Here is a 25,482-nt window from a genome sequence, read left to right on the forward strand (position 1 = left end):
ACAAAAGAAATGTTGTATTTGCAAACTCTCAAAGTAGATATCGAAATCACCATTCACAGCTCTCACTAAAATTATCTGCATACACCCAGAATTGGTAGGAAACCACGGTTTATATTTGTAATTGTTGTTCAATCCTTTCAGTCATGCCTGGCTCTTCCTAACCCCATTTGGGGTTTTCTTGGCAAAGATATCTGAGTGGATTGCCATTTCCTTCTCCAGCTCACTTGTCCAGAGTCACACAGCTGGTTAAGTGTCTGAGGCCTGAACTGAACTCAGGAAGATGATTTTTTCTCCTAGGCCCAGCACTCTATCCACTGTACCACTTAGCTGCCCTTATACTATTTATACCATACCATTAATAATAATAAAAAATAGAATTAATTTTAAAATCCATTAGACTGCAATATAGTCACAATATCCTAAATGCCAAATTATGTTGGCTCATTGTGGTACTCTGCTTAAAAGTACTGAAAGAAGTCCCAAGAAGTTTTGATTCCTTGGAGGCCTGGACATTCCATAATCATGGCCATGCATTATCATCAGAAGAATAAAGCTATTTTTTTTTCAAAATGGCTTTTGGGGAGAAGCTTGGCATCATTAACAGTATATATATGAAAGACCATGCCAATGTTGGTCATTCACTTCCCCTATTAAATTCTGGAACCTATTCATTTTCAACCAGAAGCATGTTTCCTAAAGACACAGACACATGGACAAGCTTCCAGTTCAAAGGCCTATCCTAGTCTGGATTCCATGGAGGTTTTTTTCATTCACTAGATTTGTCCTGTGACCATTCAGTTCAATTCCAACAAACATTTACCAAGGGCCAACTTTACGCCATGCATAAGACAATCAAGTGTCTCATGAAATAATATCTTTTGGTGTCTTTGCATGAACAACAGAAACAAGTCTGTTGACTCCTTTAAATGCATCATACTTTTATTTGTTTGTTTGTTTGTTTTGAATTTTTTTTTTAAATTTAAACCCTTACCTTCCGTCTTGGAGTCAATACTATGCATTGGCTCCAATGCAGAAGAGTGGTAAGGGTAGGCAATGGGGGGTCAAGTGACCTGCCCAGGGTCACACAGCTAGGAAGTGTCTGAGGCCAGATTTGAACGTAGGACCTCCTGTCTCTAGGCCTGGCTCTCAATCCACTGAGCTACACAGCTGCCCCCAACATGAACTTTCTTAAGCACAGGTCTGACTCCTTCAAACACCCTAACTCTAATAATTCCCTATTATCTCCATGATCAAATATACGATCCCTGTTTGATTTTTAAAGCCTTTCAGAATCTTCCTACCTCTCCAGTTTCTTACATATTCCTCCCTTCTCCAAGGACTCTACTGCTCCTCATACAAGATAATCCATTTTCTGACTCTGGGAATTCTTACCATCTACCATTCTTGGGACACTCATCTCTTCACCAAATTCAGCTAAAATCCCATCTTGCAAGAAACCTTTTCTGATTTCCCCTTAATGTTTAAGCTTTCTCTCTGAGATTATCCAACTGTCTGTATATCACTTGTTTGTAAATGTTTGCTTATATATTGTCTCCCTTCATTTGACAAGAAACTCCCTGAAAACAGGAACTTTTTTTTCCTTTTTTTTTTTTTTTGGCCTTTCTATATATCCTCAATGGCAGCCGGGTGGCACAATGGATAGAGTGCCAGGAAGATTCATCTCCCTGAGTTCAAATCTGGCCTCAAATCTGTGATCCTGGGCAAATCACTTAACCCTATTTGTCTCAGTTTCCCTCACTTCCAAAATCAGGCTAGAGAAGGAAAGAGCAAACCACTCCACTAACTCTGCCAAGAAAATAACAAATGGGGGTTTGGGGGTGGTCACAGAGAATTGGACACAACTGAAAAAAACAACCTAATGACAATAACTGAATGTATTCTCTGGGCTTGGCACATGCCTGGCACATAATAAATGCTTAATAAATACCAGCTGACCATGACAGAACAGCTCTACATTGTACAAGTCACAGTCATTATTGATGGTAAGGCTCTAGGGGCAGCTAGGAGGCTCAGTGGTTCAAATCTGTCCTCGAGACACTTCCTAGTTGTGTGACCCTGGACAAGTCATTTAACCACCATTGCCTAGCCTTTCTGTTCTTTTGCCTTAGAACCCAAACTGAGAATTGATTCTAAGACAGAAGGTAAGGGTTTAAAAAAAAAAAAAAGACTATAGCTATGGAATATAGTTCTCACAGTCTCTTGGGTCACAGAAAACTTCATCTTTGAAATATAGTTCTCCCTTTTAGATCACACAATCAGCAAAGCAATATCCAAAAACTCCAGGATTTCCTTAAGGTCAGAACTTAATGTAGGCCTGAGGAGGCTACACATCTGAGATTTATTACTACTTAAAATTTTACATTTCATTTAAATCCCTTCTAGCTTACTACAATTAAGCAGCTTAAAGACATGCATTAAATGGATTCGTCACTTTTATCATCCAAACTCTTCTTAGTTGAGAAAAATTATCCTGCTCTGATTTAGCAAAGATTATCTTAATTTTGATGCAAGGCATCAAACTCATGCATTTTCAAAGGAAGCTTTCTACACAGACCGGGCTAGTCAGTTGAGCTTCTCTGTTAAGGACATAGCACATGCTCAACTTTTCAAAAATGAACAAAGATTTAATTTCTTCTAAAGGGATAAATTTGAAAGGGAATTGAAGCTGTTTCATTTCACACCATCTAAAACAACATTGCCAGCACTGCAATGGCACAAGATCCCAAGTAAAAGGCCTGGTCCAAGTGGAAGAGGGCAAAGGCAGGAGAAAAACTCGGAAGCTAAGAAGAAAAACAAAAACAGAGCCAATGCAGTATTTGGGGAATGAAAACAACTTCTGAAGTTCAAATGTCTCAGGCTTATTTTGTGATTTGTATTTGACTAGAGTTTCAACTCGAGATCAATTTTTTCCAAAGTTAACCATTTCTCTCAATAAAACTGCTATTTAAACCATTATTTTTTATGAACTCAGAGCATATGAAGGTAATTCCATGCCCTGAATTAAAATTAAGCATTTAGGGACAATGATAAACAGTATGTTTATATAGGAATGAATTGAGGAAGGGGGCAGGAGGAGTAGAAGGGAGGGGGCAGTTGGACTAATAGAAGCATTTATTTTGACTTTTAACTAATCATCCTAGGTAGCAGGGCAGCAGGTTGTTTTTCCTATCAAAACTACTTTTATATTAATACAAATGTCCTTGCTTGCTCAACAGTGAAGGTCTTAAAAAAGAATCCAGGAGAAAGGGGAGCAGGCAGATGGAAATCCAAACCAGAGAAGAAAACGCAGTGAATAATGAATGACATCGTTGCCTAATGCCATAATACTCAGAAATAAGTGGAAGAAGCAATCTGTGCTGCAACGCCACAACAATTAATGACTGATAACTCTTCAAAATGATCAGGAAAAAACAGATGACGAATAAGGGCACATCTCTGCATAGTGAAAGAAAATGAAATCTAACCAAAAAGACATGCTGCCCCTGCCCGGCAGCTTCCCTCCAAGAGCCCCCCTAGCAGTCAGACAGGCAGTCCCCAAACCTCTTACCTGTGAGGACAGCTTTTGCTGAAGGGTCTGCCAAGTCCAGGGCCGATTTCCCATCAGTGTTGCGAATGTTGGGATCAGCTCCGTGCTGCAGCAGAACTGTGCAGGGAAAGCAGAAACAGTCTCTTACCTCGGAGACACACACATTATGGACTGTTAAGTGTCTCCTCGGCATGGTGTAGGCAAACACATACATTGCACAGTCTTTTTTTCTCCTTCTTTCTCTCTTTTACAGAAAGCACTGCAGCAAAGATTCCTCTCTAGAGGGAAGCTAAGTTGGCAACTTGTGGTACAGTGAGATCACATGACTGGCCATGGCAAACACCCCGGCAGAAGATGCTGCTCTGCCCGCCTTTTGTGGGTCTCTCACCTCCCTACAGCTGGACAGGCTGCACTGAAGAGCAAGCCTGCCTCATCCTGGGCAATCTGCTCTCTCTCTCTCTCTCTCTCTCTCTCTCTCTCTCTCTCTCTCTCTCTCTCTCTGGGAGCCTGCTCTAGCTTTGTTACCTCTGTGAAGCTGCTTCTTTAGGGCTCCATTTCCAAACACTTCCTCCCCCAACAACAGCCATAACATGGAATGGGTCTTTTAGTGGTTCAAGGTTTGCAAATGAAGCTTGACATAATATACTGGCCTATGTCCAACAAGTTTAACAGACAGAGAACTAGATGCTACTCAGTCCCTGCAGCCTGGCTGTTAAAGGGTAGCCACCTTCTCAAATATTCTTTCCTTCAAAAATGTTTGTGTACAGAAATTCAATTACTGTAAAGAATGCTAAAGAAGAGCCTAGTACTTAATTGCATACCCAATGGGAAGCAACTATGGGAAATTGTTAGATGTGGAGGTTCCCCTAAAAATGAATCAAGTAAAATCCAGATATAACATTTTATTCCTCAAAAAGGAACAATTCTTTCTGTCTGAAAAGAAGTTATCAAAGACCACCTCGAGGAAACACAATCCAGTTACAAGCAAAGGAGAAAAATGAAGGCAAAGTATTACTGCTAGTAGTAGGAATAACTTACATTTCAAAAGCATTTTAAGATTAGTCAAGCTTTGGGGCAGCTAGGTAGTAGGATAGAGCACCAGGCCTAGAATCAGAAGAACCTGGGCAAGTCACTTAAATCCAACGTCTAACTCTTGCTGCTCTTCTGGATTAGAATTGATACTAAGCCAGAAGGTAAGGATTTAAACAAAACAAAATAAAAAGATTAGTCAGGCATTTCACTTATATTCATTTGATCTTCACAACATCCTGGTTTACGATTAGATAATAACTGTCACCCTCATTTTATAGATGAGGAACATGAAATTCCAGAATGCAAAGCCTTACCTAGGGTCATACAGTAAGCAAATATCTAAGTCCAAAACCAGGCCACAGTCTTCCTGACTACAAATTTCATGTTCTATTTACTAGTCCAAACCACCACTCTAAAACATCACCTTCTCTCGAAGGGCAATGGAGGAAAAACTTCCCTTTTCTTTCAATATTACTAGAATCAATGTATGTACATAGATAGCCTTGAGGTAACATCAATGAGGAAAGACAGCCAATACAGGCACACAGCAAACATACCACTACTTCTCATAGACCAGGATGCATGTCATAATCTAAAGATCATGTAATATATGATAAGAATGCAATGAGAATCATAGCAGGACTGGAGGAACACTGCTTTCCAAAGGAAAGGAATTAATATCTTTTTACAGCAGTATCCTCCAAATAGGAGAATCAAAGCAAAGCAACATACAATAAAAATGTGAATTACACTATTAGGCCTATACTGCAAGGAGATCAAAGGCAAAGGGCCCATATGTACAAAAATATTTATAGCAGCCAGTCCTTTTCATGGAAGCAAATTATTGAAAACTGAGGAGATGCTCACTTTATTAAAGAATGGCTGAACGAGTTGGAGTATAGGATTGTGAGGGAATACTATTTTTTGTGCTGTAAGAAATGATGAGAAAGATGGTTTCAGAAAAATCTGAGAAGATCTACATGAACCAATGCAAAGAGAAATGAGCAGAATCAGAAGAACAATAACTGCACTAATACAATATTGAAACAATAACCAACTGTGAAAGACTTACTGGTAACTGGCCAACCCAATGATCTACCACAAATCCAAAGGTCTCATGATAAAAAAATAAAAAATAAAAATACCATCTACTTAAGATGGAGTACTGATGGACTGAGATTATAGAAAGAAGTATTTTTTCAAATTTATTTTTATTCCTCCTTTCCCCTTAAACACAGCTACTGCAGAAACGTTTTGCATGACTTCATTTATATAATGGGTATCATTATTTCTTGACTTCTTAGTAGGTGGGGAACGGATAAGGAAAGAGAATTTGTAACTGAAAATAATTTTTTAAAACTTGAAAAAAATTCTTTAAATTACTTAGCAGGATCCTACATGATCATCATTTTCCCTTTGTTATTAAGAATGTAGGAGCAGCTAGAAGCCTAGTGGATAGGTTGCCAGGCCTAGAGATACAAGGTCCTGGGTTTGAAAAATCTGGTCTCAGATACCTCCTTCCAGGTGTAACCCTAAGCAAGTCACTTTAACCCCAAATGCCTAGCCCTTACTAGTCTTCTGCCTTAGAACCAATACTTAGTACAGATTCTAAGACAGAAAGCGCTTAAAAAATACATATAATTAGGACAAGAAGGAAACAGTTGATACTGTTAAAAAGTCTTATACTTGGGTTAAAAAAAAAAACAACCCAACTCTACAAGAGTAAGATGGGGAGTTAAGATGGCGGCAGAGTAAAAAGCAGCTGCTTGACTTCTCCTAACCCACGCATATAGGACTCCTCAAGAAGACATAAAAACAAATCCAGAGGAAAGAAGGGAACCCACAACAGGGTGCAACATTGGAGGTACGTGGAAACGGGGCATTTCCATGCTATAAAGGGGTGAAACAGCTCCCACGAAAACAGGAGCGGAGCAACCCCCTCCCCCAACCCCCACCCACCTACAACGCCAAAGCCAGCTCACGGGAGTCGGAGTAGGTTTGGGGCATCCTTTGAGTCATTGGCAGCTCACCAGGGCTTGTTCTTGGAAGCAGCAAGACTTGGGACCCCCCCCCCCAGGAGGCTGAGGAACTCGCGGACTCTAAGCGCAGACCCTGAGCCCAGGCACAGGTGAAGGGGCTGACACAGGCGCCGGCTGAGGCACGGATTAAAGCGGGGACTGGGGCACGGACAAAGGGGCTGATTCTTAGTGCAGGAGGGGACCTTAAGTGGGGACCCAGTGCAGAGAGGTGCTGGACTGTGGAAGCAGCTCCCTGAGACAGTTAAAGGAGCTTCAGGCAGAAGAACAAACAAGGAGACCACCAGGAGGCTTGTCCCAAAACAACTAGACCTGAGACCTCAGGAGTTTAAAGAGCGCAGACAGATCCTGGGTACCAGCATAAAGCTGAGAGGGCACTCAGCTTACAATGGCAAGCCAGAATCAACAGGAAAACAAGAAGAGAAAGATGAAGAAGAAAAAACCTAACACTTGACAACTTTTACACAGAAAAAATCCAGACAACAGAGGAAACAACTGAGGAGAACACACAAGTAACCATATCCAAACCTTCCCAAAACAATGAAAATGAGTCACAAGGTCTTGAGGAGTACAAATCAGAGATCATGAGAAAGATGGAAGAGATCTGGCAAGAAAATAACAGTTTAAAAGGCAGAATTTCACAATTGGAAAGTGAGGCAAGTAAATAAAAAACCAGAAATGACCAGATTGAAAAGGAAAACCAGTCTCTAAAAACAAGAATTGGGCAATAAAAGCCAAGGATCTATCAAGACAGCAAGAACAAATAAAATAAAGTCAAAAGGCAACAGATAAAATAGAAGGAAACATGAAATATCTCAATGAGAAACTGATAGATCAAGAAAACCGGACTAGAAGAGACAATCTGAAAATCATTGGTCTTCCTGAAAAACCAGAAATTAATACAAATTTGGACTCCATACTAAAAGAAATTATTCAGCAAAATTGCCCTGAAGTTCTACAACAAGAGGGCAATTTGACATTGAAAGGATCCATAGATCACCCTCTACACTAGACAACAAAAAGACAACCCCCAGGAATATAATAGCCAAATTCAAGAGCTTCCAACTAAAAGAAAAAAATTTTATAAGAAGCCAGAAAGAGACAATTCAGATATCAAGGAGCACCAATCAGGATCACACAGGATCTGGCAGCCTCCACACTAAAAGACCGCAAGGCTTGGAATATGATATTCAGAAAGGCAAGAGAACTGGGTTTTCAACCACGGATCACCTACCCATCAAAACTGACTATATTCTTCCAGGGGAAAGTTTGGGCATTCAACAAGATAGAAAATTTCCAAGCATTTGCACAGAAAAGACCAGGACTAAATGGAAAGTTCGATATCCAACCACAAAAATCAAGAGAAACATGAAAAGGTAAATAAGAAACAGAATGGAAAGTAAGAAAACTCATATTTTTTAAATTTGCCTCTTTAAGGGCTTCAATAAGATCTAATTATTGGTACTCCTATGTGCGGAGATGTTATGTATAATTCTCTGTAGTGAACTCTGTTCACCACTATAGCATTCACTATTATAATAATTAGAAGAATTACTCATAGGGAGAGTTTGGAATACTAAATGGTCTAAGATAATATGGGTGGGAAGGAAAGATGGGGATGAATAGTAGAGGACACCAAGAGAATCTTGAAGGAATAAGAAAAATAGGATATTCTATTACACACAAAGAGGGCATGGGAAGGGGAGGGGATGAATACTATTATAAGAAGGAGAGAAAGAGAGCATTAAGAGGTAATATTTACACCTTACTCTCAGTGTAATTAACCCTGAGAGGGAAGAATAGTTATATCCATTGGGATATAAAACTCTATCTAACCCTACATAGAAAGTCAGAAGGGATAAAACAAGGGGAGCAGGGGAGTGGGGAGGTCAAAAAAGGGAGGGGAGAAGGGGGAGGGAATTCATTAGGCCTTTAAAAATAAAAAGAGGGGAATAATAAGGGAGGGGGTAGAAAGGGAAGTTAATCAAGGGAGGGGATAAGGGATACCAGCTTAAAGCAAACCACTGGTTTAAAAGGAAATAGTTTAAAAAGAAGGTGTAGGAATAGGGGAGGATACGAAAATATCAGCTAATGCACAACTGATAATTATAACTCTGAATGTGAATGGGATGAACTCGCTCATAAAACGGAAGCAAATAGCAGAGTGGATTAGAAACCAAAATCCTACCATATGTTGTCTACAAGAAACACATATGAGGCCGGTGGACATACACAAGTTTAAGGTTCAGGGCTTGAGCAAAATCTTTTGGGCTTCAAATGAGAAAAAGAAGGCAGGAGTGGCTATTGTGATTTCTGACAAAGCCAAAGTAAAAATAGATAGGATTAAAAAAGACAGGGAAGGTCATTACATCCTGATTAAAGGCAGTATAAACAATGAGGAAATAACACTACTCAATATGTATGCACCAAGTGGTATAGCATCCAAATTCCTAAAGGAGAAACTGGCAGAGCTCAAGAAGGAAATAGATAGCAAAACCATACTAGTGGGAGATCTAAATATTCCTCTGTCAGATCTAGATAAATCAAACCAAAAAATAAATAAGAAAGAGGTAAGAGAGGTGAATGAAGTCCTAGAAAAATTAGATCTAATTGATATGTTAAGAAAAATAAATAGGGACAAAAAGGAATACACCTTCTTTTCAGCTGCACATGGTACATTCACAAAGATTGACCATGTAATAGGGCATAGAAACATTGCAAACAAATGCAAAAGAACAGAAATAATAAATGTAACTTTCTCAGATCATAATGCAATAAAAATAGTAATTAGTAAGGGCACCTGGACACGCAAATCAAAAACTAATTGGAAATTAAATAATATGATTCTCCAAAACCAGCTAGTCAAAGAAGGAATCATAGAAACAATCAACAATTTCATTGAAGAAAATGACAATGATGAGACATCCTACCAGACTCTGTGGGATGCAGCCAAGGCAGTACTCAGGGGGAAATTTATATCCTTGAGTGCATATATTAACAAACTAGGGAGGGCAGAGATTAATGAATCAGGCATGCAACTTAAAAAATTAGAAAGCGAGCAAATTAAAAATCCCCAGATGAAAACTAAATTAGAACTAATAAAAATCAAGGGAGAAATTAATAAAATCAAAAGTAAAAGAACTACTGAATTAATAAGTAAGACTAGAAGCTGGTATTTGAAAAAACAGATAAAATAGACAAAGTACTGGTCGATCTAATAAAAAAAAAGGAAAGAAGAAATTGACAGTATCAAAGATGAAAAGGGAGACCTCACCTCTAATGAAGTGGAAATTAAGGCAATCATTAAAAACTATTTCGCCCAATTATATGGCAATAAATATAGCAATCTAAGAGATATGGAGAATATTTACAAAAATATAAATTGCCTAGATTAATAGCAGAAGAAATAGAATACCTAAATAATCCCATATCAGAAAAAGAAATTGAACAAGCCATCAAAGAAAAAATCTCCAGGGACTGATGGATTCACAAGTGAATTCTATCAGATGTTCAAAGAACAACTAATCCCAATACTACACAAATTATTTGATATAATAAGCAAAGAAGGAGTCCTACCAAATTCCTTTTATGACACAAATATGATACTGATTCCAAAGCCAGGTAGATCAAAAATGGAGAAAGAAAACTACAGACCAATCTCCCTAATGAACATAGATGCAAAAATTTTAAATGGAATATTAGCAAAGAGACTCCAGCAAGTAATTAAGAAAATCATACACCATGATCAGGTGGGATTTATACCAGGAATGCAAGGATGGTTCAACATTAGCAAAACCATCCACATAATTGACCATATCAACAGTCTAACAAACAAAAATCACATGATTATCTCAATAGATGCTGAAAAAGCCTTTGACAAAATACAGCATCCATCCCTATTGAAAAGACTGGAAAGTATAGGAATAGAAGGTCCTTTCCTAAAAACAATAAACAGTATATACCTTAAACCATCAACAAGCATCATATGCAATGGAGATAAATTAGAAGTCTTTCCAATAAGATCAGGAGTGAAACAAGGATGCCCATTATCTCCTCTATTATTTAACATTGTACTAGAAACACTAGCAGTAGCAATTAGAGAAGAAAAAGAAATTGAGGGTATTAAAATAGGCAATGAGGAGACTAAGCTATCACTCTTTGCAGATGATATGATGGTCTACTTAAAAAATCCTAGAGAATCAACTAAGAAGCTTGTAGAAATAATCAACAACTTTAGCAAAGTTGCAGGATACAAAATAAATGCACATAAATCATCAGCATTTCTATATATTTCCAACACATCACAGCAGCAAGAGGTAGAAAGAGAAACATTTAAAATCACCTTAGACAATATAAAATACTTAGGAATCTACCAAAACAAACACAGGAATTATACGAAAACAACTACAAAACACTTTCCAAACGATTAAAACTAGATCTAAACAATTGGAAAAACATTGATTGTTCATGGGTAGGACGAGCTAACATAATAAAAATGACCATCCTACCCAAATTAATTTACCTATTTAGTGCCATACCTATCAAACTACCAAAAATCTTTTTCACTGAATTAGGAAAAACTATAACAAAGTTCATTTGGAATAACAAAAGATCAAGATTATCAAGGGAAATAATGAAAAAAAATGTGAAGGAAGGGGGCCTAGCAGTACCAGATATTAAACTATACTATAAAGCAGCAGTCATCAAAACGGTATGGTACTGGCTAAGAGACAGAAGGGAGGATCAGTGGAATAGACTTGGGGTAAGTGACATTAGAAAGACAGTATATGATAAACCCAAAGAGCCCAATTTTGGGGACAAAAATCCACTATTTGACAAAAACTGCTGGGAAATTTGGAAAACAATATGGGAGAGATTAGATTTAGATCAACATCTCACACCCTACACCAAGGTAAATTCAGAATGGGTGAATGACTTGAATATAAAGAGGGAAACTATAAATAAGTTAAGGGAACACAGAATAGTACACTTGTCAGATCTCTGGGAAAGGAAAGATTTTAAAACCAAGCAAGAGTTAGAGAAAATTACAAAATGTAAAATAAATTATTTTGATTATATCATCAAACTAAAAAGCTTTTGTACAAACCTAAACAATGTAGCCAAGATCAGAAGGGAAACAACAAACTGGGAAAAAATCTTAATAATAAAAATCTCTGACGGGTCTAATTACTCAAATATATAAGGAGTTAAATCAATTGTATAAAAAAATCAAGCCATTCCCCAATTGATAAATGGGCAAGAGACATGAATAGGCAATTTTCAGGTAAAGAAATCAAAACTATCAATAAGCACATGAGAAAGTGTTCTAAATCTCTAATAATTAGAGAAATGCAAATCAAAACAACTCTGAGGTATCACCTCACCCTAGCAGAATGGCTAAAATGAAAGAAGGGGAGAGTAATGAACGTTGGAGGGAATGTGGCAAAATGGGGACATTAATACATTGCTGGTGGAGCTGTGAACTGATCCAACCATTCTGGATGGCAATTTGGATCTATGCTCAAAGGGCTATAAAAGAATGCCTACCCTTTGATCCAGCCATAACATTGTTGGGATCGTACCCCAAAGAGATCATAGATAAACAGACTTGCACGAAAACATTTATAGCCCCGCTTTTTGTGGTGGCAAAAAACTGGAAAATGAGGGGTTGCCCTTCAATTGGGGAATGGCTGAACAAATTGTGGTATATGCGGGTGATGGAATACTATTGTGCTAAAAGGAATAATAAACTAGAGGAATTCCATGTGAATTGGAAAGACCTCCAGGAATTGATGCAGAGTGAAAGGAGCAGAACCAGAAGAACATTGTACACAGAGACTGATACACTGCGGTAAAATAGAATGTAATGGACTTTTGTACTAGCAGCAATGCAATGACCCAGGACAATTCTGAGGATTTATGGAAAAGAACGCTACCCACATTCAGAGGAAGAACAGCAGGAGAGGAAACACAGAAGAAAATCAACTGCTTGAATACATGGGTTGATGAGGACATGATTGGGGAAACTACCACACCAATGCAACTATCAACAATTTGGAAATAGGTCTTGATTAATGACACATGTTAAAACCAGTGGAAATGCATATTGGCCAGGGTAGGGGGAGGTCAGGGGGTGAAGGGGAAGGAAAGCAAGAGCATAAATCATGTAACCATGTTAACTTTTCTAAAATATAAATATTAATAAATGTTTAAAATTTTTAAAACAGAGTAAGATGGGGAAGGCCTAGAAGGACAGATGGCTATTCTGAAAAGGATCTGGGAGTCTGAGTAGACTGCAAGATTACTATGAGTCAGTCATACAATATTGCAGCCAACAAACAAGAATTGCATGAGGAACATAGGTGCCAGGAACAGGAAGACCCACTAGATCTACTCTGTCCTTAATGAACCTCACCTAGAGGTCTGGATTCATTTCTGGACACCATCAACATGAAATAAAGGACACTGACCAGCTGAAGTGTCCATCATCTATGATGAAGAACTTACTGCCTTTACATAGGAGAACCAGCTAAAGCTAGACCTAGGGACATTGAGCTTAGACACCTGAAATGAGCACTGTTTCAATGTTTGAAGACTTGTGGGATACCAGGAATTTGAAGGACTGTCAGGGAAGAAGAACTAAATGGTCCTGTATGGCTCCAGTGGCAGACTACAGAAAGGCCAAGTTGGGCTTCATGCCAACAATAATTATGTCCTGACCATGAGAGCTGGCCCTACATGGCCCAGGTGCCTCCTCTGGTAGTGGCAGGCTCCTCTAGCACACAAGGGTTGTCACTAGGGTCTGGAGGAGTTCCTTTGTGAGAGGGCTGCACTGAATGATTCTAAGGTCCCCTCTAAATTCCCAATTTTCTCATGCTATGAAAAAAGTAAGGGCATAAGAGTCAAAGGAATCTGCCAACACCTATTTCCTTATCGGTGAAATGAATGAGGCAACATCTAAGGAATCTGCCACCTCCTTAGTATTGTGCACAGTACATCATGAATAGGTAGAAAAAAGATGTTCAATTTATACTTTTGCCCCTGAAAGTAATAGAAACCCACTTCTTCTGTTTGGCAAATATTACTATCCAGTAACCTTAAACTCTGCCCCCAACCTACTCTGCTACTCTGAAAGAGTCCACCTGACCCCCCACCCACCCCATCCTTATTGCATGTTGTGTGTCTTGAAAAGTTAAAAGTAGTAGGCTAAAAGTCACTACTTCAGAAAAGAGAAGAATTTTACTGAAGTACCTTCTCCTAGGATGCCTTTAGAAAGTCCCCTTAGCTCAATTTACCAGAAACAAAAATACACTGAGCCTCGACCTTTTCCAGCACAGAATCAGGGAGCCATCAAGATGGCAGCACAGTAGCAGGGAAATTCTGAAACTGCTATAAATATCCTTCCAAACCAAACTTTAAAAAGCATCTCAAGGGGCAGCTGGGTAGCTCAGTGGAGTGAGAGTCAGGCCTAGAGACAGGAGGTCCTGGGTTCAAATCCGGCCTCAGACACTTCCCAGCTGTGTGACCCTGGGCAAGTCACTTGACCCCCATTGCCCACCCTTACCAATCTTCCACCTATGAGACAATACACCGAAGTACAAGGGTTTAAAAAAAAAAAAAAAAGCATCTCAAAAGGACAGAAGTCAAAGCAGGATGAGCAAGGGGGCTCACCCACTAGATATGTGAACGGTAGGTAGAGAGAGTAAATTTCCATGATATAAGGGAGCAGAAGAGCACAGGCCAACCATTCCACCACCACCATGCCAGACATAAAGCCAGGACCTGGGCAACCCTGGGATTCTAGGACATGGGCTACACTAACAAAAAAGCACTTACAGACCTACCCGCGGAGGCTCCAGCCCTGGCCATGAAATTCAGAGTTCAATAGCATTGGACTCACTTGGGTCTCTGCAGCAGCAAGGGTAGCAGCTACAGCAGCAGCAATGGCAGTGGTAGTGAACATAGCTTCAGGGTAAAACACTGCTAAGCCGGCTACATCAACAAAAATATACTGCAGGCTTATCCCTGCAAATCCCAGGCCCTGTAGGTGAGGTTCACAGATCCATAGCACTGGGCTCACGTGGTCCTTTACAGGGCAGTGAAGATAACTCCAAGGCAAAACTCTGTGAGCCAGAGGCTAAGCTAGAAATGCCCAGCAACTTGCAGAACTACCAGTCCTCGAGCAGGAAAATGAGGAAACAACAGCAAAGAAAGCTCTTTACCCTGGAAAATGTCTAAGGAGAAAAAGAGCAAAAACAGAAGCAATAGGCGAGGGTGAGAAAAAGCAAATACATGCACACTCTCCATCCCCACCCCCCAAAAAGGGAAATCATCACAAGCTCTGGAGGAATTCAAAAAGGAGTTCAAGAACCAAGACAGAAGAAAAATGGGAAGAAAAGTGGGGAAAAGAAATGAAAGTAATGCAAAAAGAAAAATAACAGCCTGAAAGACAAAATTGGTCAAATGGAAAGGACACAGAAGTCAAATGAAGTAATAAGCAGAATAAAAATCAGAATTGATCTGAGTAGAATAGACCAAATGGAAAAGGAGAATCAAAAGATCATGTTGAAAATAAGTCTTTAAAAGACTAAAATTGGGCAAGTAAAAGCTAATGATTTCAGGAGACATCAAGAAATAATGAAACAAAATTTTAAAAATGAAGATAGAAAAAAACATGAAATATCTCATTTTTAAAAAAAAACTGACCTAGAAAATAGATCCAAGAGACAATTTGAGAATTATTTGACTTACCTGAAAGTCATGACCAAAAAAAAAAAAAAAAGTCTAGATGTCATATTACAAGAAATTATCCAAGAAAAGGATTCTTGAACAAGAGGGCAAAATAGACAGCAAAAGGATCCACAGAACATCTCCTACAATAAATCCCCAGATTACTTCCAGGAATGTGATAGCCAAGTTCAAGAGCTTCCAGGCCAAGGAGAAAATATTGCAAATGGCCAGAAAGAAACTATTCAGATATCATGGAGTCCCAGTCAGAATTTCATAGCATCTGGCAGCTTCCATACTGAAGGCCTGCAAGGCTTAGAATATGGTATTATTAGAATATGGCATCTACAACGAAGAATCACTACCTTATCAAAACTGAATACATACTCAAGGGGAAAGTATGGGCATTTAATAAAATAGAAGATTTCTAAGCATTCCTGAAGATCAGAATTAAACTGAAAATTTGATGTCCAAATACAAAATTCAAGAGAAACATAAAAAAGTAAATAAGAAAAAATTTAAGGGTTTCAATAAGATCAAATTGATTATATTCCCATATGGAAAAATGATATCTGTAACTCTTGAACAGTGTTATCATTGGGGGCAACTGGGTAGCTCAGTGGATTGAGAACCAGGCCTAGAGACAGGAGATCCTAGGTTCAAATCTGACCTCAGACGCTTCCCAGCTATGTGACTCTGGGCAAGTCACTTGACCCCCATTGCCTACCCTTACCGCTCTTCTGCCTTGGAGCCAATATACAGTATTGACTCCAAGACGGAAGGTAAGGGTTTAAAAAAAAATTGTTATTATCATAGTATATAGAATAAATATACATAGGCAGAGAGGATGTGATATTAAAATGTTTAGGATGATATGTAAAAAAAAAAGAGGAAAAAAAGAGGATTGTACTAAGAGAAATACAAAGGAAGAGCTAAAATGGAGTAAATTATACCACATGGCAGGGAGGGGTTGGAGAGAGAATACTATTACAAGATGAGGAGGCTGAGGGTGGCAACAGGTAATACTTAAACCTTACTCTTAGTGAAATCAGTTCAGAGAGGGAAGAACAACCAGATTTATTGGGGTATAGAATCCTATGTTACCCTAAGGAGAAGTAGAAGGGGAATAAGGAATTGGGGTATGGGGAGGGGAGTAATATAGGAAAAGTTGGGGGGGGGGGTTAAAAGACCCTAAAAAGAAGTAGGAGGGGAATAAGAAAGGAGGTGGTGGGAAGGGGAGTAAAATAAGGGAGGAGGAAAGGGGGACTGAGTAAAAGCAAAACACAGGTGTGGAGGGAAAGAGTGAAAGGAGAAAGGGTAGGATTAAAAGAATAAATCAAAATGATGGGGAATACATAGATGGTAATCATGACTGTAAATGTGAATGGGATGAACTCACCCATAAAACAGAAGGGGATAGCAGAGTAGATTAAAAACCAACAACAACAAAAAATCAATGCAACAATGGTGCAGTGGATGCAACTAAAACCTGTTTCTCTTTTGTGCTATTTTACAAAGAAAAACAAAACCCAGGTGAGCAATGCCAGGGCAGGGCAGGGCAGGGCAGGGCAGGGCAGAGTAGAGCAGAGCAGAATACCTCAATGAAATCCTGTCAGTGGATCCCCTAAGAGGAAACTTTCAAGCACCCTACTCCTCTCCACCCTGCAAGAGTCAGAAAACCAGCAATTTTGCCCAAGTTTTCTCCATCACAGAATCTGGCCACAGGCTCCAAGACACCTGCAAGACACAGAGAATGAAAAGGTGCACCTGGCTTTCTGTTTAAGCATATGAAAACCTGACACTGATTTAACTCTGAGCCTGGAGAAGGAGAGAATGGTAACTGCTAACCATTCTGACTTCTCATCATTAGCACCTAAAAAACATACTTTGCTATCATCATTCCAAATTTTCTACTCCTAAGTACCACAAACTAGCCTCATGGCTTTGGAGACCTGTCGCTTCATTTCTATGAGACTTAGTGATAAGTCCTACTATTCCTCCAAGATCTCGTGAAACTCCTGCTAATGTTTCAAGATGCCAATGAAGCTCACAGAAAGTCAGCTTCCAAAATTTAGAGACCAGGATCTCACTGCTACTAAGTCCATCACAGCCTCCCAAAACTGGAAATGACTGCTGAGGCCATCTCAAAATGTCCCACCTGAATGAACAGGAATCCCTAAGGACATGGTCCAAATCAAATTGCCATCTAATCTCTGCTTAAAGACCTCAAATGAAGAGAAACCTATTACCTTCACCCTTTTCCCCTAGGGACAGCACTAATTGTTGGGAATTTTTTTTCTAACATCAAAAGAAAATTGGTGTTTCACTTTCCCAAGAGTCCCCAAACTGCTATTTTCCAAATTAAACATTCCCATTTCCTTCCAATGATCCTCCTATAGCTAGTGCCTTGCACGTAGAAATCAATGGAAAGTTCTTCACTATCCAGAATCCTTCCTACTGGCATACAGAAATGAACACAATACTCGAGAAATGCATGGGATGACTAGGGCAGCATACAAGGGGACTGCAATTGCCTCATTCTAGAGAGATTCTAAAATCTTCAGCCTTTTTGGCTATTATATTGACTCATAATCAGCTTGTAGAATATTATAAACCTCAGATTATGTTCACATAACCACTATCCAGTTATAATTTGCCCACCAAGTACTTATAAAACTGATTTTTTAAACCAAGGTCTAGAATATAACTTTATCTCTACTAAATTTCATCTTACACTCTCAAGCCACCATTCTAGACTGTTGACATCTTTTTGACCAGACCATGCAATTGAAAGTACTCTCCAACCTTCCCACAGTCTGATATCACCTAGAGATATGAAAACTAACACCATCCATCATTCAAGTTACTCACAAAAGTGCCATGGTACAAGCTTGGTGCATGCCACTAAAATGAAAATTTTCTGTCTGCCTCAATATCTGGGTTTGAAATCTGGTCTCAAATACCTCCTTCCTGTGTAACCCCACATCCACCCAGTTTGATGATTCACCAATATACCAAATAGTACTATCTTCTGTTGTTACTCAGTCAGTTCGGTCTGTCTTACTCTCTGTCTTACCCCCATTTGGGGTTTTCTTGACAGAGATAATGGAGTGGTTTGCCATTCCAGTTTTAATGCAGTTCACAGATGAGGAAACTGAGACAAACACTTAAGTGACTTGCTCAAGGTCACATGGCTAGGAAATGTCTGAGGTTGGACTGGAACTCAGAGAGAAGAGTCTTCCTGCTTCTAGGCCTGACACTCTATCCACTATACTACCTAGTTGTCCATATTTCTCCATGTTATTCAAAAGATTAACTCTCAAATTGTCAAATGCTTGGCTGCAATCTAGGTGAACAATTCTTTAGTACCCACCTAATCAGTTTAAGTCTTCCAAGACTCACTGTTGATAAAGCCATACTGGGTCTTCTGTGGTGATTGCTTCTCATCATCTAAACATTTACTATTTAACCCTTTTAACTATGTGTTTCTAAGGCAGAAGAGCAGGAAGGGCTAGGCAATCTGTGTCTGTGGCCAGATCTGAACCTAGGGCTGCCTCTTTCCTTTTTAAAAGAAAATCTAGGGGGCAGCTGGGTAGCTCAGTGGATTGAGAGCCAGGTCTAGAGACAGGAGGTCCTAGGTTCAAACCCGGCCTCAGCCACTTCCTAGCTGTGTGACCCTGGGCAAGTCACTTGACCACCATTGCCTAGCCCTCACCACTCTTCTGCCTTGGAACCAATACACAGTATTGATTCCAAGATGGAAGGTAAGGGTTTAAAAAAAAAGGAAAGGGAGAGGGAGAGGGAAAAAATAAAAAGAAAATCTAGATAACATTTCTCTAATCCTCCCATTTTCCACAATCTTTCAAGGTCACTGATAATGAGTGGTTCTCTCTTGATACCCATCCTTCTTTTCCATATCCTGGATAAGGGGCAGTTTTCGCTTAGGTTAGGTAACTGCTAATTTTGTTTATTGTAGTTTAGTCTAGATCAAAAAAAATACAAAAAGTATTCTTCAATACAGTGGTATTAATGATACTCTTGATCATGGGAAGGGAAATCTATACAGGCCATTCCCGAAGATTCTTCTTTATTCATAATTTTCCTCTGAGGAACACATACCCCTTTACCTCCATCAATGCTAGTTCTTTCCTTCATGCTTTCTGACCTGAATGATCTGACCAAAGGTTTACCTATTATTCCCCACTACTATTTCCAGACTTGTGTTCACCCATATATTGGTGAAGGGAATGAAATTATATTGCTGATGAGTGACTATGAAGTCAGGTATTAATTTTGATCACCTACATACTGTAGCTGAAAATCTAGCTCTCTATTCAATTACCCTTCAGGGAGTAAGAAGACTGGAAAGGGGGAAGTAGAGAGGTTATGACGGGTTTTTAAATGCCAAAGAGAGCATTTTGTTGTTTGGCTCTGGAGGTAAGAGGGAGTCATTGGAGTTTACTGCATAAGGAGATGACATGATAGAACCTGCACTTTAGGAAAACCATTTTAGTGGCTGAATGGAGGATGGACTGGATCGGGGAGAGACTTGAAACTGACTGATGTCTGAGCAGCTATTGCAAACATTTAGATTTAAAATAATACTGGTCTGTACCAGGGCAGGGACAATGTCACAAGGAGAGAAGGAGAATAATGAAGAAGAGCATAATGACTCCTAGGTTGAAAGCTTGAAGGACTGGAGGGGGATGATAGGGGAAAAGATAATGGGTCCTATTTTGGATATATTGAGTTTAAGACCTCTTCTGGAAGTCTAGTTTGAGATGTCTAAAAAGCATTTGGAGATGTGAGATTAGAGGCAAGCAAGTGGTTAGGGCAGGATTAGTATATTTGAGAATTATCATCATAGAGAGGTGATGAGATCACATGGGATCTAAAAGATCACTAAACAAACTGGTACAGAGGGAGAAGAGAATGGGGCCCAGGACAAAACTCTGAGGGAAAACACTATGGTTAGAGACATGGTCTGGAAGAAAATTCTGCAAAGGAGACAGAAGAGGAGAAGTCAAGGAAAAGAGGAAAACATGGTGAGAAAACACAATCTACAGAGAAGAGATTATAAAGAAGGAGAAATGCAGTATGAAAGACTGCAGAGAAGTCAAGGAAAATGAGGATTTGGCAACTAAGAGATCATCAGTAAGTTTGGAGATTGAAATTTCAATGAAATGATAAGAATCAAATAAAAAAATCCTCTGATATTCAAAGCCCTCCATAACAAGCTTTCTAGCTTACACCTACCCTCCATACCATGATTCAGGTTTCAGGTACTGTTCCAACTGGCCTCCTTGCAATTCTTCAAATAAGACCTTTCATCTCTTTGCTTCCAGAATTTTCTCTGGCTGCTCAGCATGAAATATGCCGAAATGCTCTCCTCCCTCCTCATCTCTACCTCCTGACTTTCTTCAAGTCCCACCTAAAATTCTACCTCCCTATTTATACTATATATATAGCTTGTTTGTACATAGCTGTTTGCATGTTGTCTCCCTTATCAGACTGTGAGCTTCTTGGGGGCAAGAACTGTCTTTTGCCTTTCTTTGTACTCCCTTAGGTGCTCTATAAATGTTTATTCATTGATATGTGTACACACCACACACACACACACACACACACACACACACACACACACACAAGCTAACATTTATATAGCACTTACTATATACCAGGCATATTCAAATTATTTGGGGGTTGGGGGCAGCAGAAAAGCAAGTTAGGTAGCTCAGGCCTAGAGATGGAGAGTCCTGGGTTCAAATTTGACCTCAGATACTTCCTAGCTATATGACCTTGGGAAATTCACTTAACACCCATTGCCTAGCCCTTACTGTTTTAGAACCAATAGACAGTGTTGATTCTAAGATAGCAGGTAAAGGTCTTTAAAAAAAAAAGAATTATTATCTTAAGGCAACTAAGTAGCACAGTGGATAGAAAGCCAGGCCTAGAGACAGGAGGAGGTCCTGGGTTCAGATTTGGCCTCAGACACTTCTTAGCTAAATAACCCTGGGCAAGTCACTCAGTGCCAATTGCCTAGCCTTTGCTTCTCTTCTGCCTTAGAACCAAAGCTCAGTATTGATTCTAAGATAGAAGGTAAGGATTTTTTTTAATTATAATCTCAGTTGATACTCCCAACAACACTTCAAAGTACTATCATGTATTATCCCCAGCAGATGGTCAAGTGATGGACTTATCCAGAATCTCAAAGCCAGTAAGTGTCTGAGATCACATCTAAACTCAGTTCTTCCTGACTCCAGGCCAGCCAGAGCTCTATCCACTGTACTGCTGTACATGAACCTCCTACTCCCTCACCCCCAACCCCAGAAATAGAATTAATACTCTTATTGATTCTACACATGCTGTGCCTATCAGCTGCCTTAATCAATCACCAAGCACTTCTTAAGTGGTCACTAGATTCTGGCCTGAACTGTGTTGGGCACTGCAATGGAATTAAAAATACAAAAAATGGCACATCCTCTCCTCCCAAGGTGCTTCAACCAAGGAGGGAAACAAACAAACAAACAAAAAAAAACCCCAACAATATAAGAATATAAGATTATACAGCCTAAATACAAAAATACAACAAGGTAGTTAAAATTAAAGGCATCAGCCTGTCTGTGACTTAAGATAACCTGTGAACAACCGTGTAAAAAGAAGCAAAGTATAGACAGGAAAAAATAGGACAAAATATCAGAGAGAAGATCCGAAGCTGCTATAGGGTTTTCAGGATGCTTCAGGATGCCTCATCTCTCAAGCATGAACCCATGAGTCTTAATACATCATAGAGTAACTCTCTGCTAAAGCCTGAAGACCATTGTGCCCAAAGATCTCTGGCAACAGCCTTCTCAGTCCCATTTTGGAGGTTTTAAGTTCCTATTACTGTTTAAGGTAAAAATAAAAAAAAATAAAAAATAAAAAAGTAGGCCCCCCAGGCAATGGGTAGTATTCTAGAGGTATTCTAGGTTTTCTGACACCATTATAGAAGTTGTTAGGTTGTTCTGATTTGGAGGAGTCAATCCTAGTTCCACTGAGACTCCCTCCACATGTCAGAGGATTCCTTTATCACCCTTCCATTGTTATCCCTCCCACTTCTTTGGGTGTACCCAGTTAAACCTACAATATTCCCTTTGGTATATCAAATAAATAGACCTGTTACTTTTAACATTGATTTATTCATCTAATTATTGTGAGAAGTCCCTTTAGTTTCAGTGCAAAATTAACAGTCTTCCCATAACTCCTCTAATGATGTCTATTTCCATCATTTATCACTTTTGCCATTTTGAGGTGAGACCATCATCTTAGAATGATTTTAATTTGTATTTTTACATTACATTACATTAGTGATCTGAAGCAACTTCATGTGGTAACTCTAAGGTTCCTTTGAAAATAAATGAATGTACCAAGATGTACCCAGGAACTACATGAATCCAATTAAAAAACACTTTTTTTTCCTTCAGAAATAAAGGCCAACCTAAATAAATGAACACTAATTGCTTATGGGTACATTGAGCTGGTATAATAAAAATGACAGTGCTATCTAAATTGATTTACATATTATGTGCTGTAACAACCCAAGGACATCAACAGAATATTTTATTGAGCTGGAAAAAATAAAATTCATATGAAAGAATAAAGGTCAAGAATCTACAGGATAATAATGAAGAAAAATGGGAAAAGTGTACTTCTCTACAATGAAGTAATCACGATGTGGGTTTACTGGTTTAAAAAAAAGAGAAGTTGATGAGGGAAACAAATTTAGTATACAGCATACAAAAGAAACCAAGCACTGAATAAACCCAAAAGCAGAGGTACTGGAGTGGTTTAGGACTTCCTTCTCCAGCTCATTTTACAGATGAAGAAACAGAGGTAAACACCATTAAATCACTTCCCCGGGGAAACACAACTAATAAATCTTGAGTCTTTCCAGCTCCAGGCCTGAGGCTCCATCTACTGTACCACCTAGCTGCTTTGACTTGTTCATATAAAACCTTTTTAATCTTATATAACCCTAAACTATCTATTTGGCTCTCTCTTGGCTTGGTTATGAATTTCCCCTTAAGAGTTGTGAAAGGTCCCTCAACTTCTATGACATTTTTATATTTAGATCACGTATCCACTTGCAGTTTGATATAAAGTATACTTAGGAAGGTAAGGGGGAAAAGAGTAGTGCCCACAATATGCCAGGCACTACGCTAAGTACTTTACAATCATCCCATTTGATATTTACAAGACCCCTGGGAGGTAGATGTCATTATTATATACATTTTGAAGCCAACAGAGGTGAAGTGACTTGCTTAGTGCCACAAAATTATTAAGTGTCTGAGGACAAATTTGAACACAGATCTTTCCAGCTCTAGGCCCAGCACTCTATCCACTAAGCCAGCTCGGCACAGTAACTAGGACACTAGAATCCCCTGAAGCCAAGAGTTCAAATCCTCTTTATGGCTTTGAGATCCTGAGGAAGTCACTGAACTATCTGGGCCTTGGTTTCTTTATCTGTAAAATGAGGAGATGCTAGTCTAAATTTAATTCAAACAACTTTCTATGTGCCCCAGTGAGTTTTGTCAAATAGCATTTTCCCCAAAGAAGCTTAATTCTTGAGTTCACTTGATACTGACCAGTTTCATTTGATCGGTTCTGCAAATTATTTACTTGGTTTCCTGAACAGATCAACTTTTCTATTTGCATGAATCAAAAAGTCTTTCTTTAGTGTCTACCATAAGCCAAACACTGCTAATTAGCTTTGTGGGAGATAAATTTCACTACTGAAACAATCCCCATTTGAAAGCAATTTACATTCTAATTAGTCCACCACAATATTGATAAACATTCCTTTAAAAGTCTGAATCTAATATTTGTTTTTCTCACCTTTCTTGCCCTTAAAATTTCTAAACCATAGGCCCCATCTAAGGAGGAGGATAGGAGACTAGGCTTGTGATCTTACTTTCCATGGACAAGGAATCCCTGGTGAAGAAATGTCACATGCAAGTGAGCATTCAATGACCTTCACTCTGATGAGATGAGTTATCAAGACTATGCAGAACGGAGGCTGAAATTATGATTTCACTGGCAAAGGAAACTATTTGGTTATGGGTGAGGGTAGATGTTTTAGTTTGTTTTCTCCTCCACTTCCCTCGTTGGATATTTATATAGGTGTAACTAAGCCAGCCAAATATTGCCAAGTTTGGATTTATAAAAATAGATAAATTAGGGCTGTGGAGTCAGGATGGGGGTGATTCCATTATGTCACGTTCCACTAAAGGGTGACCTTTCTGCCCAGTGACAAGGGCTCATTTTTAGGAGCACTTCTATTCTATGAAATGGGAGACTAGAGACCTGAAGAGGTTTCACAGACAGACAGAAGTAAAGACTGCCTGATACTTTGGTCAGGAAGAATTTTGCTTCAAAAGCAAACTTTCTTCATCTTGCCAACAACATGTGATCCTTCTGGTAACCCTCTCCCCTTCACCCTTTGTAAGAGGGGTATGAGGCACTTCAAGTGAGTGATGCCACTGCACCGCTGCAGAAGTGGCCTGAGTTGTAGACAAGATATTGTAAAAGAACCAGATGCTCACTGTGCACAATTAAAGGAGCTGGGAAGCCAAAGAGTACTCCAGTCACATGACTGTCTGCACCATAGCTCTTGGATGCTGCACAGCAGGACTGTGCCAACTAAATAATGAAGAAGCTCTGCCAATGGCCAGCTAATACAGGTGGGTACTCTACAGATGCAGAAAAGATGTGCTACCCAGTAGAAGACGACAATCATTGCCATTACAGATTGGCACCTTCTCTGCAACAGAGAGAGTCAACCTAGAGCTCTAAAAGATAAAGTGGTTTGCCCAGTCACATGACCATTACTGGTGAGAGATGACATTTGAACACTGGCTTCTAGGACTGTTCTCTGGCTGTTATACCAAACTGCCTCTCCAAATGAATGTGATTTTTGTCTAGTTCTTTAAGGAATCCTTTGACAGTCTGGTAGAACATTAAATCTGTAAGTTCAGCAGTGGCATAGTGCCTGGCACACAGTGGGCATTTAATAATGTTTATGATTAATATCCTCAATTCTTATAAGATCTCAGCATGAACAATAAATCTATCTTCAATTATATCTCTTCCTTTATCCTGGGA

The 25,482-nt window shown here is 39.2% G+C and overlaps 1 protein-coding gene across 1 annotated transcript in view; it reads right to left on the bottom strand.

The window, feature by feature from the left end:
• LOC123251810 (poly [ADP-ribose] polymerase tankyrase-1-like) overlaps positions 1 to 25,482 on the bottom strand; it is a gene marked incomplete at its 5' end in the record, with an annotated part of 207,869 nt that overhangs the window by 137,693 nt on the left and 44,694 nt on the right. Inside the window, 4 exons of the mRNA XM_044681123.1 lie at positions 3,569 to 3,664; positions 4,073 to 4,115; positions 14,516 to 14,656; positions 16,994 to 17,079. Of these exons, the coding sequence (XP_044537058.1) occupies positions 3,569 to 3,664; positions 4,073 to 4,115; positions 14,516 to 14,656; positions 16,994 to 17,079 (366 nt within the window). The remainder of the gene's footprint in view (positions 1 to 3,568; positions 3,665 to 4,072; positions 4,116 to 14,515; positions 14,657 to 16,993; positions 17,080 to 25,482) is intronic.

The sequence above is a fragment of the Gracilinanus agilis genome, chromosome 6 (assembly GCF_016433145.1).
Source record: "Gracilinanus agilis isolate LMUSP501 chromosome 6, AgileGrace, whole genome shotgun sequence".
Classification (NCBI taxonomy): Eukaryota; Metazoa; Chordata; class Mammalia; order Didelphimorphia; family Didelphidae; genus Gracilinanus; species Gracilinanus agilis.